This window comes from Argopecten irradians, chromosome 2 (genome assembly GCF_041381155.1).
Source record: "Argopecten irradians isolate NY chromosome 2, Ai_NY, whole genome shotgun sequence".
In the NCBI taxonomy this organism is placed as follows: Eukaryota; Metazoa; Mollusca; class Bivalvia; order Pectinida; family Pectinidae; genus Argopecten; species Argopecten irradians.
The window spans coordinates 60,656,554-60,671,769 of NC_091135.1; the positions used below are offsets into that span (position 1 = coordinate 60,656,554).

Here is a 15,216-nt window from a genome sequence, read left to right on the forward strand (position 1 = left end):
TGCATAACCTAGATGGATATTGGTCCTGTGTTGCACATGTTGCATGCATATTGCTTGTCGACTTTTCTATACATGTGTGTTGAATTATAGTTGAGCCAGTCATCTTGATTCAAGGGTAATTATATACACTCAGTATAGTCAAGAGTGATGCACATATTTATGGCAAGCCAAGTTACTTTTTATTCCAATTTCCGATATCGGGAATTCTAATTTCCGATATCGGGAATTCTAATTTCCGATATCAGAAATTCTAATTTCCGATATCGGGAATTCAATTTCCGATATTGGGAATTCATATTAATTTTTGATATCGGAAATTCTAATTCCGATATCAGAAATTCTAATTTCGATATCGGAAATTCTAATTTCCATAGGCCTATCGGAAATACGAAAACAAATTCTGATATTGGTAATTCTATTTCCGATATCGGTATTTCAATTTCCGATATCGAGAATTCAATACCGATATCGGAAATGAAGTATAATCTGCAATGCAAATAATGAGTAGAGAAATTTCCGATATCGGGAATTGAATTTCCCATATCGGAAATTGTTTTTTAATTCCCGATATCGGAAATAGAATTTTCGATATCGGAATTAGAATTTCCGATATCAGAATTAGAATTTTTGATATCAAGAATTTTTGTTCTAATTCCGATATCAGAATTAGAATTTCCGATATCGGAATTAGAATTTACGATATCGGAATTGAATTTCTGATATCGAGAATTCTTATTCCGATATCGGAAATGAATTTCTGATATCGGAAATCTCGGAATAAAAGAATAAAAAGTAACTTGGCTTGCCATACATATTTACATGTATGCAATCATTATAATGTATATTATGTGTGTATTGTAGTGTAAAGTTTAGTTTTGTTCGGTGTAATTGTACTGTATATGTTATGAAAATCAATAAAAAATGAAACGATAAAAAATATATATATATTGTGTATTCAACACGTGGTACAATCGTATTTCGTACTCGAGCGCACTTATGTTTTACATTGCATCAGGCTCATACACTCGATAAATTGTTGAGAGTACTTGTATGGTGTTCGTTTGGTCTGTTTGATTGACAGCCTTTTTAGGTTCTCAATAATGGCGACGACGAGTGAATTAGAAGCGTCGGAAGTCTTGAAAAATGTCATCGAAGAAAAGAAAAATATTCAAGAAATGATGACCCTACAAGTATTGTCGTGCAATAGTTTTGGTGGGTGTCACTTCTCAAATGCGTTCGTGACAACCCAAAAGAAATTGAGTACATTTCCAAAACTCTCCCCGTGTGGTGAGAAAGCTAACGGGTTATATTTTCAACATATTTGGGACATTCCTAAGCTTGCTGTGCTAATTCAAGAAAAGCAGCGAGAGGATGGAGATATTGAAGATACTCCGTCTACTAAACGACCTAAATTATTAACTGTTGAGGAGATTAAAGCTTATGCATGCTTACAACGTTATCTGAAAGGTAAGATAATACAGTATGCCTTTCAGTAAATATTTTTTTGCATTTCATGCAGTCTTAGAGTTTGTTTCAGGTACTAATCTGCTTCAATATAGGCTTCAGAGATTAAGTCGGATATCTGTGAAGAAATATGTGTGGATCAAAAGACTGGAATTTTAATATATGTGCACGTATACGTAACAGGGCGAGAGTATACTCCAACAATGTCAGAGGTTAACACGACGAGATACTATCCAACCAATGTGATTAGGGTGGAAGAAAACCTCACCTGCGCATGCATACAATGTACATGTGTAGGAGTAGGCGAGAGTAGTGTGCCGACACCCCGGACTTATATTATACTGGTCCTACTCCCATAACATGAGAGTCGACTGGTCAGCCGTTTTTTTATCGGACGTTATGTTGCTGACTGTCGACTCTCATTTCCGAAGGCCTATTTCTTTGATGCAGCTTCCGACGTCAGATGAAGGCGGAAGGAAAAGTGCAATAATATCAATATTTATGGACCAGTATACTCCAACAATGTTAGAGGTATAGCACGACGAGACACTTTTGGAACATTACGTCGTGTCTAACCTCTAACTTCCGATTGGCCATTTACCCGACGCTGAGGGTAACATTTTCAAAGTTTGGATTGTAACAATATAAAACGTTTAAATCATATTTAAATCGTCATCAATGTCAAATACCTACCTCTTTTTCATAAATCAACATTTTTTTTGACAAAATCAGCCGTAAAATCCATCTAAAACAAATATTTACATCTCCTAACGTAAACTTTCATGACCCAGACAAAACTTCATGATGAAAGCGATCCGCCCGGTAAATAGAAAAAACGAATTGCAAAGTCCCCAAAACGCTTGATCTGCCTTTACTTTTACTTGCATTCTGCCCGCTTGAATTCACGTTCCGTTTTTTGTAGTAACCAGCCGCCATATTTAAAACTAGGTCAAAATGTTACGGAAGGGATTCATCATATCTAATCCGCTAAAATACTATTTTATGAGGCCAGAAATTATGGGTTTCCTAGATAAATGGGATAATTAATACCTAAACTGTAAGTACACATCAATGTTATCACTGTTAGAGCAAGAAATATTGATATTATTGCACTTTTCCTTCCGCCTTCATCTGACGTCGGAAGCTGCATCAAAGAAATAGGCCTTTGGAAATGAGAGTCTACAGTCAGCAAAATAACGTCCAATAAAAAAACGGCTGACCAGTCGACTCTCATGTTATGGGAGTAACTGGTCCACCGCTCTACCAACTGAGCTAAAGGGAAATTCACCCTAGTGCGAAGGTAGAAGTCGACTATATTACAATTTACAATTAAAACCTGCTACAGTACACTACTTCCCTCTTTCAAAAATAACCTGTTCGCCCCCAAACACAGACCAACACAGGCTCTAACTCTAACAAAGGCTCTCAATCTCGTATAGTTTTCACTTGGAGTGGTCTACGGTGCCAAATGTAACAGGGCGAGAGTACGTACCGTGCCACCAGCCGGGCTCAAGCCTGCGACCCAGGACTTACTGGTCCACCACTCTACCAACTGAGCTTAAAGAAAATTCCCTTGAGCGCGAAGCTAGAAAGCAACCATATCACTATAATTTACCATTAAAACCTGCAACATGTGTAACAGGAGAGGAGAAAATATAGGGACAAGACAGGGATTCAAACCAGGGACCACCAAACACTAGCCGAAGGCTCTACCGCCGAGCTATTTGGTCACCGATGATCGACCTACATGCAAGTGTTACAGTAATGTAAATACGGTACGTCTTTATCACCCAGCTGACCGAGCATGCTTCTTTTCGGTAGAGCCATATTTTCTCACACCATGGACCCAGGTTCGATTCCTGGTTCCCAAATTTGCGGAAATCCAAGTTGGCCACCATGACCTGCCATCTTGAAAACACATTTAACCTCTTATCAAGTTCTATCAGTGCGATTTTGCTGAAACTTGCCTTAAATGATCCTGACATGGTCCTGATTCACAGTTGTCATTTTTTCGGGTTGATCCAAAATCCAGGATGGCTACCACTACCACCATCTTGAAAACACATTTTAAACTTCTTCCGAAATTCTACCAGTGCAGTTTAGCTGCAACCTACTTGAAATGATCCTGATTATGGTCCCGACTATTTAAATGTTGTTATTTTTCAAGTTGATCAGAAATTCAAGATGTCCGCCATGACCACCATCTTGAAAGCACATTTTCTTGCCAATTCTTTCAATGCGATTTAACTAACTTGCCTGAAATTATCATGACAAGTGTTGTTATTTTTAGCCCACCATCATCAGATGGTGGGCTATTCAAATCGCCTTTCGTCCGTGGTCCGTTCGTCCTTCCGTCCGTCCGTTAACAATTCTTGTTACCGCTATTTCTCAGAAAGTACTAAAGGGATCTTTCTCAAATTTCATATGTAGGTTCCCCTAGGACCCTAGTTGTGCATATTGTATTTTGGGACTGATCGGTCTACAAGATGGCCGCCAGGCAGCCATCTTGGATTTTGATAGTTAAAGTTTGTTACCGCTATTTCTCAGAAAGTACTAAAGGGATCTTTCTCAAATTTCATATGTAGGTTCCCCTAGGACCCTAGTTGTGCATATTGCATTTTGGGACTGATCGGTCAACAAGATGGCCGACCAGCCGCCATCTTGGATTTTGATAGTTAAAGTTTGTTACTGCTAATTCTCAGAAAGTACTGAAGGGATCTTTCTCAAATTTCATATGTAGGTTCCCCTAGGACCCTAGTTGTGCATATTGCATTTTGGGACTGATCGGTCAACAAGATGGCCGACCAGCCGCCATCTTGGATTTTGATAGTTAAAGTTTGTTACGGCTAATTCTCAGAAAGTACTGAAGGGATTGTTCTCAAATTTCATATGTAGGTTCCCCTAGGACCCTAGTAGTGCATATTGCATTTTGGGACTGATCGGTCAACAAGATGGCCGCCAGGTAGCCATCTTGGATTTTGATAGTTAAAGTTTGTTACCGCTATTTCTCAGAAAGCACTGAAGGGATCTTTCTCAAATTTCATATGTAGGTTCCCCTAGGACCCCAGTTGTGCATATTGCATTTTGGGACTGATCGGTCAACAAGATGGCCGCCAGGTAGCCATCTTGGATTTTGATAGTTAAAGTTTGTTACCGCTATTTCTCAGAAAGCACTGAAGGGATCTTTCTCAAATTTCATATGTAGGTTCCCCTAGGACCCCAGTTGTGCATATTGCATTTTGGGACTGATCGGTCAACAAGATGGCCGACCGGTGGCCATCTTGGATTTTGATAGTTAAAGTTTGTTACCGCTATTTCTCAGAAAGTACTAAAGGGATCTTTCTCAAATTTTTCGTATGTAGGTTCCCCTAGGACCCTAGTAGTGCATATTGCATTTTGGGACTGATCGGTCAACAAGATGGCCGCCAGGTAGCCATCTTGGATTTTGATAGTTAAAGTTTGTTACCGCTATTTCTCAGAAAGCACTGAAGGGATCTTTCTCAAATTTCATATGTAGGTTCCCCTAGGACCCCAGTTGTGCATATTGCATTTTTGGACTGATCGGTCAACAAGATGGCCGCCAGGTAGCCATCTTGGATTTTGATAGTTAAAGTTTGTTACCGCTATTTCTCAGAAAGCACTGAAGGGATCTTTCTCAAATTTCATATGTAGGTTCCCCTAGGACCCCAGTTGTGCATATTGCATTTTGGGACTGATCGGTCAACAAGATGGCCGACCGGTGGCCATCTTGGATTTTGATAAAGTTTGTTACGGCTATTTCTCAGAAAGCACTGAAGGGATCTTTCTCAAATTTCATATGTAGGTTCCCCTAGGACCCTAGTTGTGCATATTGCATTTTGGGACTGATCGGTCAACAAGATGGCCGACCAGCCGCCATCTTGGATTTTGATAGTTAAAGTTTGTTACGGCTAATTCTCAGAAAGTACTGAAGGGATTGTTCTCAAATTTCATATGTAGGTTCCCCTAGGACCCTAGTAGTGCATATTGCATTTTGGGACTGATCGGTCAACAAGATGGCCGCCAGGTAGCCATCTTGGATTTTGATAGTTAAAGTTTGTTACCGCTATTTCTCAGAAAGCACTGAAGGGATCTTTCTCAAATTTCATATGTAGGTTCCCCTAGGACCCCAGTTGTGCATATTGCATTTTGGGACTGATCGGTCAACAAGATGGCCGCCAGGTAGCCATCTTGGATTTTGATAGTTAAAGTTTGTTACCGCTATTTCTCAGAAAGCACTGAAGGGATCTTTCTCAAATTTCATATGTAGGTTCCCCTAGGACCCCAGTTGTGCATATTGCATTTTGGGACTGATCGGTCAACAAGATGGCCGACCGGTGGCCATCTTGGATTTTGATAGATAAAGTTTGTTACCGCTATTTCTCAGAAAGTACAGAAGGGATCTTTCTCAAATTTCATATGTAGGTTCCCCTAGGACCCTAGTAGTGCATATTGCATTTTGGGACTGATCGGTCAACAAGATGGCCGCCAGGTAGCCATCTTGGATTTTGATAGTTAAAGTTTGTTACCGCTATTTCTCAGAAAGCACTGAAGGGATCTTTCTCAAATTTCATATGTAGGTTCCCCTAGGACCCCAGTTGTGCATATTGCATTTTGGGACTGATCGGTCAACAAGATGGCCGCCAGGTAGCCATCTTGGATTTTGATAGTTAAAGTTTGTTACCGCTATTTCTCAGAAAGCACTGAAGGGATCTTTCTCAAATTTCATATGTAGGTTCCCCTAGGACCCCAGTTGTGCATATTGCATTTTGGGACTGATCGGTCAACAAGATGGCCGACCGGTGGCCATCTTGGATTTTTAGATAAAGTTTGTTACCGCTATTTCTCAGAAAGCACTGAAGGGATCTTTCTCAAATTTCATATGTAGGTTCCCCTAGGACCCTAGTTGTGCATATTGCATTTTGGGACTGATCGGTCAACAAGATGGCCGACCAGCCGCCATCTTGGATTTTGATAGTTAAAGTTTGTTACGGCTAATTCTCAGAAAGTACTGAAGGGATTGTTCTCAAATTTCATATGTAGGTTCCCCTAGGACCCTAGTAGTGCATATTGCATTTTGGGACTGATCGGTCAACAAGATGGCCGCCAGGTAGCCATCTTGGATTTTGATAGTTAAAGTTTGTTACCGCTATTTCTCAGAAAGTACTGAAGGGATCTTTCTCAAATTTCATATGTAGGTTCCCCTAGGACCCTAGTTGTGCATATTGCATTTTGGGACTGATCGGTCAACAAGATGGCCAACCAGCCGCCATCTTGGATTTTGATAGTTAAAGTTTGTTACGGCTAATTCTCAGAAAGTACTGAAGGGATCTTTCTCAAATTTCATATGTAGGTTCCCCTAGGACCCTAGTTGTGCATATTGCATTTTGGGACTGATCGGTCAACAAGATGGCCGACCAGCCGCCATCTTGGATTTTGATAGTTAAAGTTTGTTACGGCTAATTCTCAGAAAGTACTGAAGGGATTGTTCTCAAATTTCATATGTAGGTTCCCCTAGGACCCTAGTAGTGCATATTGCATTTTGGGACTGATCGGTCAACAAGATGGCCGCCAGGTAGCCATCTTGGATTTTGATAGTTAAAGTTTGTTACCGCTATTTCTCAGAAAGCACTGAAGGGATCTTTCTCAAATTTCATATGTAGGTTCCCCTAGGACCCCAGTTGTGCATATTGCATTTTGGGACTGATCGGTCAACAAGATGGCCGACCGGTGGCCATCTTGGATTTTGATAGATAAAGTTTGTTACCGCTATTTCTCAGAAAGTACTGAAGGGATCTTTCTCAAATTTCATATGTAGGTTCCCCTAGGACCCTAGTAGTGCATATTGCATTTTGGGACTGATCGGTCAACAAGATGGCCGCCAGGTAGCCATCTTGGATTTTGATAGTTAAAGTTTGTTACCACTATTTCTCAGAAAGCACTGAAGGGATCTTTCTCAAATTTCATATGTAGGTTCCCCTAGGACCCCAGTTGTGCATATTGCATTTTGGGACTGATCGGTCAACAAGATGGCCGCCAGGTAGCCATCTTGGATTTTGATAGTTAAAGTTTGTTACCGCTATTTCTCAGAAAGCACTGAAGGGATCTTTCTCAAATTTCATATGTAGGTTCCCCTAGGACCCCAGTTGTGCATATTGCATTTTGGGACTGATCGGTCAACAAGATGGCCGACCGGTGGCCATCTTGGATTTTGATAGATAAAGTTTGTTACGGCTATTTCTCAGAAAGCACTGAAGGGATCTTTCTCAAATTTCATATGTAGGTTCCCCTAGGACCCTAGTTGTGCATATTGCATTTTGGGACTGATCGGTCAACAAGATGGCCGACCAGCCGCCATCTTGGATTTTGATAGTTAAAGTTTGTTACGGCTAATTCTCAGAAAGTACTGTAGGGATTGTTCTCAAATTTCATATGTATGTTCCCCTAGGACCCTAGTAGTGCATATTGCATTTTGGGACTGATCGGTCAACAAGATGGCCGCCAGGTAGCCATCTTGGATTTTGATAGTTAAAGTTTGTTACCGCTATTTCTCAGAAAGCACTGAAGGGATCTTTCTCAAATTTCATATGTAGGTTCCCCTAGGACCCCAGTTGTGCATATTGCATTTTGGGACTGATCGGTCAACAAGATGGCCGACTGGTGGCCATCTTGGATTTTGATAGATAAAGTTTGTTACCGCTATTTCTCAGAAAGTATTGAAGGGATTGTTCTCAAATTTCATATGTAGGTTCCCTAGGACCCTAGTTCTGCCTATTGCATTTTGCGACCACCATCTTGGATTTTGATAGTTTAAAGTTTGAAAAGCAGAAAAAAGATCCCTCTTTCATTTGTCAGACATAGATCAATCTTTGGTGGGCGCCAAGATCCCTCTGGGATCTCTTGTTTGAGTTGATCTGAAAATTGTCATCACTGTCATCATTTTGAAAGAACATGTTGAACTTAATTTCAAATCCAAGATGGATGCAAAAATCACAATCTTGAAAACCTGTATTTAATTCTTTTCCTAGATATAAATGATGTCAAGGTTGTGTGACATGACTGTTAAGGACCTTGGCCTCTTGTTTTTGCTTTATTTAAGATATCAATATCCACCAGAAAAGTCTTGAGAAAGTGTTAGGAGCAGCAGGTTGTTGCCAGTCTGATGTGGTGAAGGTGGTTGGGACTCACCTGTTTGGACCTCTTAGTGAAGGAACCTGTTATATAGGTGATCACCTTGGGAATGTTTGTAGCTGTGGATGTGGTAAACAACTTCAGGACGGCCCAACAGGTCTGGGTAAGTAACTGTGTGTTGGATGTGGTAACAACTTCAGGACGGCCCAACAGGTCTGGGTAAGTAACTGTGTGTTGGATGTAACACTTCAGGACGGCCCAACAGGTCTGGGTAAGTAACTGTGTTTTGAATGTGACATCTTCAGGACGGTTTAACTGGTCTGGGTAAGTAATTGTGTGTTGGATGTGGTAAACAATTTCAGGACGGCCCAACAGGTCTGGGTAAGTAACTGTGTTTTGAATGTGACATCTTCAGGACGGTTTAACTGGTCTGGGTAAGTCATTGTGTGTTGGATGTGGTAAACAACTTCAGGACGGCCCAACAGGTCTGGGTAAGTAATTTTGTGTTGGATGTGGTAAACAACTTCAGGACAGCCCAACAGGTCTGGGTAAGTAACTTTGTGTTGGATGTGGTAAACAACTTCAGGACGGCCCAACAGGTCTGGGTAAGTAACTGTGTTTTGGATGTGGTAAACAACTTCAGGACGGCCCAACAGGTCTGGGATGTGTTTTGGATGTGACAACTTCAGGACAGCCCAACAGGTCTTGGTAAGTAACCGTGTTTTGGATGTGACACGTTCAGGACGGCCCAACAGGTCTGGGTAAGTAACTGTGTGTTGGATGTGGTGAACAACTTCAGGACGGCCCAACAGGTCTGGGTAAGTAACTGTGTTTTGAATGTGACATCTTAAGGACGGTTTAACTGGTCTGGGTAAGTAATTGTGTTTTGGATGTGGGAAACAACTTCAGGATGGCCCAACAGGTCTGGGTAAGTAACTGTGTGTTGGATGTGGTAAACAACTTCAGGACGGCCCAACAGGTCTGGGTAAGTAACTGTGTTTTGAATGTGACACTTAAAGACGGCCTAACAGGTCTGGGTAAGTAATTGTGTTTTGGATGTGACAACTTCTGGACGGTCCAACTGGTCTGGGTAAGTAACTGTGTTTTGGATGTGACAACATCAGGACAGTTTAACTTGTCTTGGTAAATGACGGTCCGAATGGTCTAGGTAAGTAACTCTGTTTTAGATGTAACAACTTCAGGATGGTTTAACTGGTCTGGGTTAGTAAATGTGTTTTGGATGTGACACCTTCAGGGTGGTCCGAATGGTCTTGGTAAGTAACTCTGTTTTGGATGTGACATCTTCAAGACAGTCCGAATGGTTTGGGTAAGTAATTCTGTTTTGGATGTGACAACTTCAGGACAGTCCAACCTGTCTGGGTAAGTAACTTTGTGTTGGATGTGACACCTTCAGGACGGTCCGAACGGTCTTGGTAAGTAACTCTGTTTATGATGTGACATCTTCAGGACGGTCTGAATGGTCTGGGTAAGTAACTCTGTTTTGGTTGTGACAACTTCAGGACAGTCCGAACGGTCTGGGTAAGTAACTCTGTTTATGATGTGACATCTTCAGGTCGGTCCGACAGGTCTGGGTAAGTAACTCTGTTTTGGATATGACAATTTCAGGACGGTCCAACTGGTCTGGGTAAGTAACTGTGTTTATGATGTGACATTTTCAGGACGGTCCGACAGGTCTGGGTAAGTAACTCTGTTTTGGATATGACAACTTCAGGACGGTCCAGCTGGTCTGGGTAAGTAACTGTGTTTTGGATGTGACATTTTCAGGACGGTCCGACAGGTCTGGGTAAGTAACTCTGTTTTGGATATGACAACTTCAGGACGGTCCAACTGGTCTGGGTAAGTAACTGTGTTTTGGATGTGACATCTTCAGAACGGTCCAACTGGTCTGGGTAAGTAATTGTGTTTTGGATGTAACACTTCAGGACGGCCCAACAGGTCTGGGTAAGTAATTGTGTTTTGGATGTGACATCTTCAGGACGGTCCAACAGGTCTGGGTAAGTAACTCTGTTTTGGATGTGACATCTTCAGGACGGTCCGAATGGTCTGGTTAGTAAAGTTCTCTGTTTTGGAAGCGACAACTTCAGGACGGTCCAACTGGTCTGGGTAAGTAACTGTGTTGGATGTGACACCTTCAGGACGGTCCAAACGGTCTTGGTAAGTAACTCTGTTTATGATGCGACATCTTTAGGATGGTCCGAACGGTCTTGGTAAGTAACTCTGTTTATGATGTGACATCTTCAGGACGGTCTGAATGGTCTGGGTAAGTAACTCTGTTTTGGTTGTGACAACTTCAGGACAGTCCGAACGGTCTTGGTAAGTAACTCTGTTTATGATGTGACATCTTCAGGACGGTCCGAATGGTCTGGGTAAGTAACTCTGTTTTGGATGTGACAACTTCAGGACAGTTCGAATGGTTTTTGGGTAAATAACTCTGTTCTACTTCAGATGCGACATCTTCAGGATGGTCCGAATGGTCTGGGTAAGTAACTGTGTTTTGGAGTGACAACTTCAGGATGGTCCAACTGGTCTGGGTAAGTAACTGTGTGTTTTTATACTTCATCATTGAAAACTAGTGAGCTTTTCAGATTGATGTAAGGGCCACACATACATATTTGACAGATTACATTAAGGATTGTAAGATGATGGAAATCCAAAATTGTACAAATTCTTTAAGGTTGACCTTAGAGGTAAAGGATAAGATGACAAGTTTACTTAACTTACAATAGCTGTACTTAAAGCCATTGATAAAATCCCTTTACTTTATGGTAACAATAAATTTTGATGTTAGGTAGAAAGGTTCAAATTGTACATGTTGATTATAAATGGAAAAGATGTAGGTCTTTATTGAACTGTAGTAATTATAAGAAGTGTGTGATTTTATATCAACTTTTATCTCAAACAGGAGTTGAATACACCTGGCATGGAACCGCTGACTTGTTTGTTTACGAGACTATACCTGTAGCGGTTTGGTCAGACCTTGAGGATCCTGACCCTGACATTGTGAGACCCGATCCAGAGGGAAGAGACAAGGATTATGAAAAGTACCTACAGAAGATTGAGTTATCTGTTCAAGTGAAAAAAGACCAAGCTTACAGTCAGATAATGGCTCAAACAATTACAAATGGATTCGCTCAAACAAATAAAAATGAGCTACTTGCAGGGATTCCAGTTCCAACATTTGGTTGTACCCCTTCAAAAATAATGTTCTATGCATATGATTGTAAAAGTGATATTCTACTTCAGAGACTATTTGGAGTTGATTTTGTGGGAACTCATTCTCTTTCAAAAGCAGCTGTTTTGGTGTGGCTTTATTTGAATTTCACCCTATTTATGAAAAAAGACGTTACAAATATAGAAACACATCCAGAGCTCAAAAACTTCCAAGCAAATTTCTGTAGTGACGAGTTGATTCGTTCATCTTACAACCATGTCAAAGCTGGTGTGAAAGTCACAGCATTTCAAAACTCATCTAAAAATGAAACTCATGTTGAACTTGTTACTACAAGGGAAATACAAATTGATTAGGACCAATCCAGGGCTGAACTTGCAGACCTCAAATAAAATTCTCATCTCAATTGTAGTTATTGTCTGTGATATTTATAGGATTTTGGAAGTGATGAAATTGGAAGTGATGAAATAAAGACTAAACAAAAGTAAAATTTAATGGATGTTTTTATGATCATTCATAACTTATTTTATCAATTTTGAGAATTTTTTAGATCACCTGATCATAGGTCATGGTGACCTATTGCTATAGTCTTTTGTCCGTCTTGAACCCTGTGATCTTGAATGAAGGTCAAGGTCATTCATTTGAACAAACTTGGTAGCTCTTCATCCCAGCATGCCACAGGCCCAATATCAGGTCTTTAGGGGTCCTACTTATTCTCAAGAAGTCATTTAAAGATTTTAACCTATTTTACCCCTGTGACTTTGAATGAAGGTCAAGGTCATTCATTTGAACAAACTTGGTAGCCCTTCATCTCAGCATGCAACAGGCCAAATATCAGGTCTTTAGGGGTCCTAGTTATTCTCAAGAAGTCATTTAAAGATTTTAACCTATTTTACCCCTGTGACTTTGAATGAAGGTCAAGGTCATTCATTTGAACAAACTTGGTAGCCCTTTATCCCAGCATGCTACAGGTCAAATATCCGTGCCCTGGGCCTTTCGGTTATTGAGAAGAAGTCGTTTGAATGAAAAGTTGACATTCGGGTCAGATGACCTAAATATTGGAATGATCTCAGACGATTTCAAAAATCAGTCTGATTAGATTGTAGTTTACGGAGTTATTGCCCTTTGCAATTATGATTATTGAACCTTGTGAACGCGATAACTTGAGTAAATATGAACCGAGCAAATGAAACTTGGACGAGGTCGAAAATCAGCTTGATTCGACTGTAATTGACGGAGTTATTGCCCTTTGAACTAATAATTATGATTGGACCTTGTGAACATGATAAATTGAGTAAATATGCACCAAGCTTAATTTAATCCTTGTATGTAGACTTATATTGGAAAGCTGATCTCAGACGAGTTCGAAAATCAGCTTGATTCAACTCTTTAACTTATTTATGGATTTATTGCCCATTGCAATTATAATTATTGAACCATGTGAACACTAATGCGAGTAAATATGCACCAAGCTTAATGAAACTTTGTATGTAGACCTATCAGTTGTATGTTCCTATTTCGTTAACAAAAGACATCAGTTGGCTAGTAAATGACATAACTAATTTGTATCAAATATCAGGTGACTGTTATGGTAAGCCCTATTTATACTTTCTTCAGAGATCCATATAATTGTTCATATTAGAAGTTGATACCAGTAAATCAAATCATGTGTACTGGTACTGTACTTTCATTCAATATTTAGTTTTTGTATCAATATTTGTGAAATGTCACAAAATAGATACAGTCATGATAAATTAATTCTTTCTGCTGTTTAACTATCTCGCCTACATGGATACAGATTAAAAACTACATTGTATTTCAAAGTGATTACAATGATATCTGGTTTTCAATTTTAAATTAAAAGTTCAATAAATGAATACAATATAATTTTCATAAAATACTGTATATGTTCCTTGATCGAATTTGATCACATTAGAACTTAATTCTCTCATGATCAGCACTTGGAAAAGTGACTTGGCCCATACATATGTATACAGTATGTAATTGGGTTTGCAAACCTCTATAGATGCCAGAGAGGTGGGGGGAGGAATCAATTTATGAGGCATAGTTTTTTTAGCCCACCATCATCAGATGGTGGGCTATTCAAATCGCCCTGTGTCCGTGGTCCGTCGTCCGCCCGTAAACAATGCTTGTTATCACTATTTCTTAAAAACTGCTCGCAGCTGCAGGGATTTTGTTCAAACTTCACATGGAGGGTCCCCTTGGTCCATATTTGTGCCATACAGATTTTGAGGCTGATCGGAAAAACAAGATGGCCGCCAGGCAGCCATCTTTGATTTTGGCAGTTGAAGTTTGTTATCGATATTTCTTGAGAACTACTGAAGGGATTTTGTTCAAACTTCACACGAAGGTTACCCTTGGCCCCTAGTTGTGCCATACAGATTTTGAGGCTGATCGGAAAAACAAGATGGCCGCCAGGCAGCCATCTTTGATTTTGGCAGTTGAAGTTTGTTATCGATATTTCTTGAGAACTACTGAAGGGCTTTTGTTCAAACTTCACACGAAGGTTACCCTTGGCCCCTAGTTGTGCCATACAGATTTTGAGGCTGATCGGAAAAACAAGATGGCCGCCAGGCAGCCATCTTTGATTTTGGCAGTTGAAGTTTGTTATCGATATTTCTTGAGAACTACTGAAGGAATTTTGTTCAAACTTCACAGGGAGGTTACCCTTGGTCCCTTTTTGTGCCATACAGATTTTGAGGCTAATGGGAAAAACAAGATGGCCGCAAGGCGGCCATCTTGGATTTTGATAGTTAAGGTTTGATATCCCTATTTCTCAAAAAGTGCTGAAGGGATCTTTCTCAAATTTAAGATGTAGGTTCCCCTAGGGCCCTTGTTGTGCATATTGCATTTTTGGACCAATCGGTGAACAAGATGGCCGCCAGGCCGCCATCTTGGATTTTGATAGTTAAAGTTTGTTATGGCTATTTCTCAGATAGTACTGAAGGGATCTGCCTCAAATTTCATATGTAGGTTCCCCTAGGGACCTAGTTGTGCATATTGCATTTTGGGACCGATCAGTCAACAAGATGGCCGCCAGGCAGCCATCTTGGATTGTGTTATTCAAAGTTTGTTATCGCTATTTCTCAGAAAGCACTGAAGGGATCTGTCTCAAAATTCATATGTAGGTTCCCCTAGGGCCCTAGTTGTGCATATTGTGATTTGGGACCGATCGGTCAACAAAATTGCTGCCAGGCAGCCATCTTGGATTTTTATATTCAAAGTTTGTTATCGCTATTTCTCAGAGAGTATTGAATAGATCTTTCTCAAATTTCACATGTAGGTTCCCCTGGGGCCCTAGTTGTGCATATTGTGATTTGGAACCGATTGATCAACAAGATGGCCGCCAAGGAGTCATCTTGGATTTTGATAGTTGAAGTTTGTTACCGCTA

General features: G+C 40.4%; 1 protein-coding gene across 1 annotated transcript; it reads left to right on the forward strand.

The window, feature by feature from the left end:
• Positions 1 to 1,061: 1,061 nt before the first annotated feature.
• LOC138316133 (uncharacterized) lies at positions 1,062 to 12,298 on the forward strand. Its single transcript, XM_069257653.1, has 3 exons — positions 1,062 to 1,467; positions 8,582 to 8,776; positions 11,537 to 12,298. The coding sequence occupies exons 1-3, from the start codon at positions 1,101 to 1,103 to the stop codon at positions 12,157 to 12,159; spliced, it is 1,185 nt and encodes a 394-aa protein (XP_069113754.1). The 5' UTR covers positions 1,062 to 1,100; the 3' UTR covers positions 12,160 to 12,298.
• Positions 12,299 to 15,216: the final 2,918 nt, after the last annotated feature.

Coding starts and splice junctions, on each gene's coding strand:
- LOC138316133 (XM_069257653.1), top strand. CDS start 1,101: ATGGCGACGACGAGTGAATTAGAAGCGTCGGAAGTCTTGAAAAATGTC. Junction 1,468..8,581: donor CTTACAACGTTATCTGAAAG/GTAAGATAATAC, acceptor GCTTTATTTAAG/ATATCAATATCCACCAGAAA. Junction 8,777..11,536: donor GGACGGCCCAACAGGTCTGG/GTAAGTAACTGT, acceptor TATCTCAAACAG/GAGTTGAATACACCTGGCAT.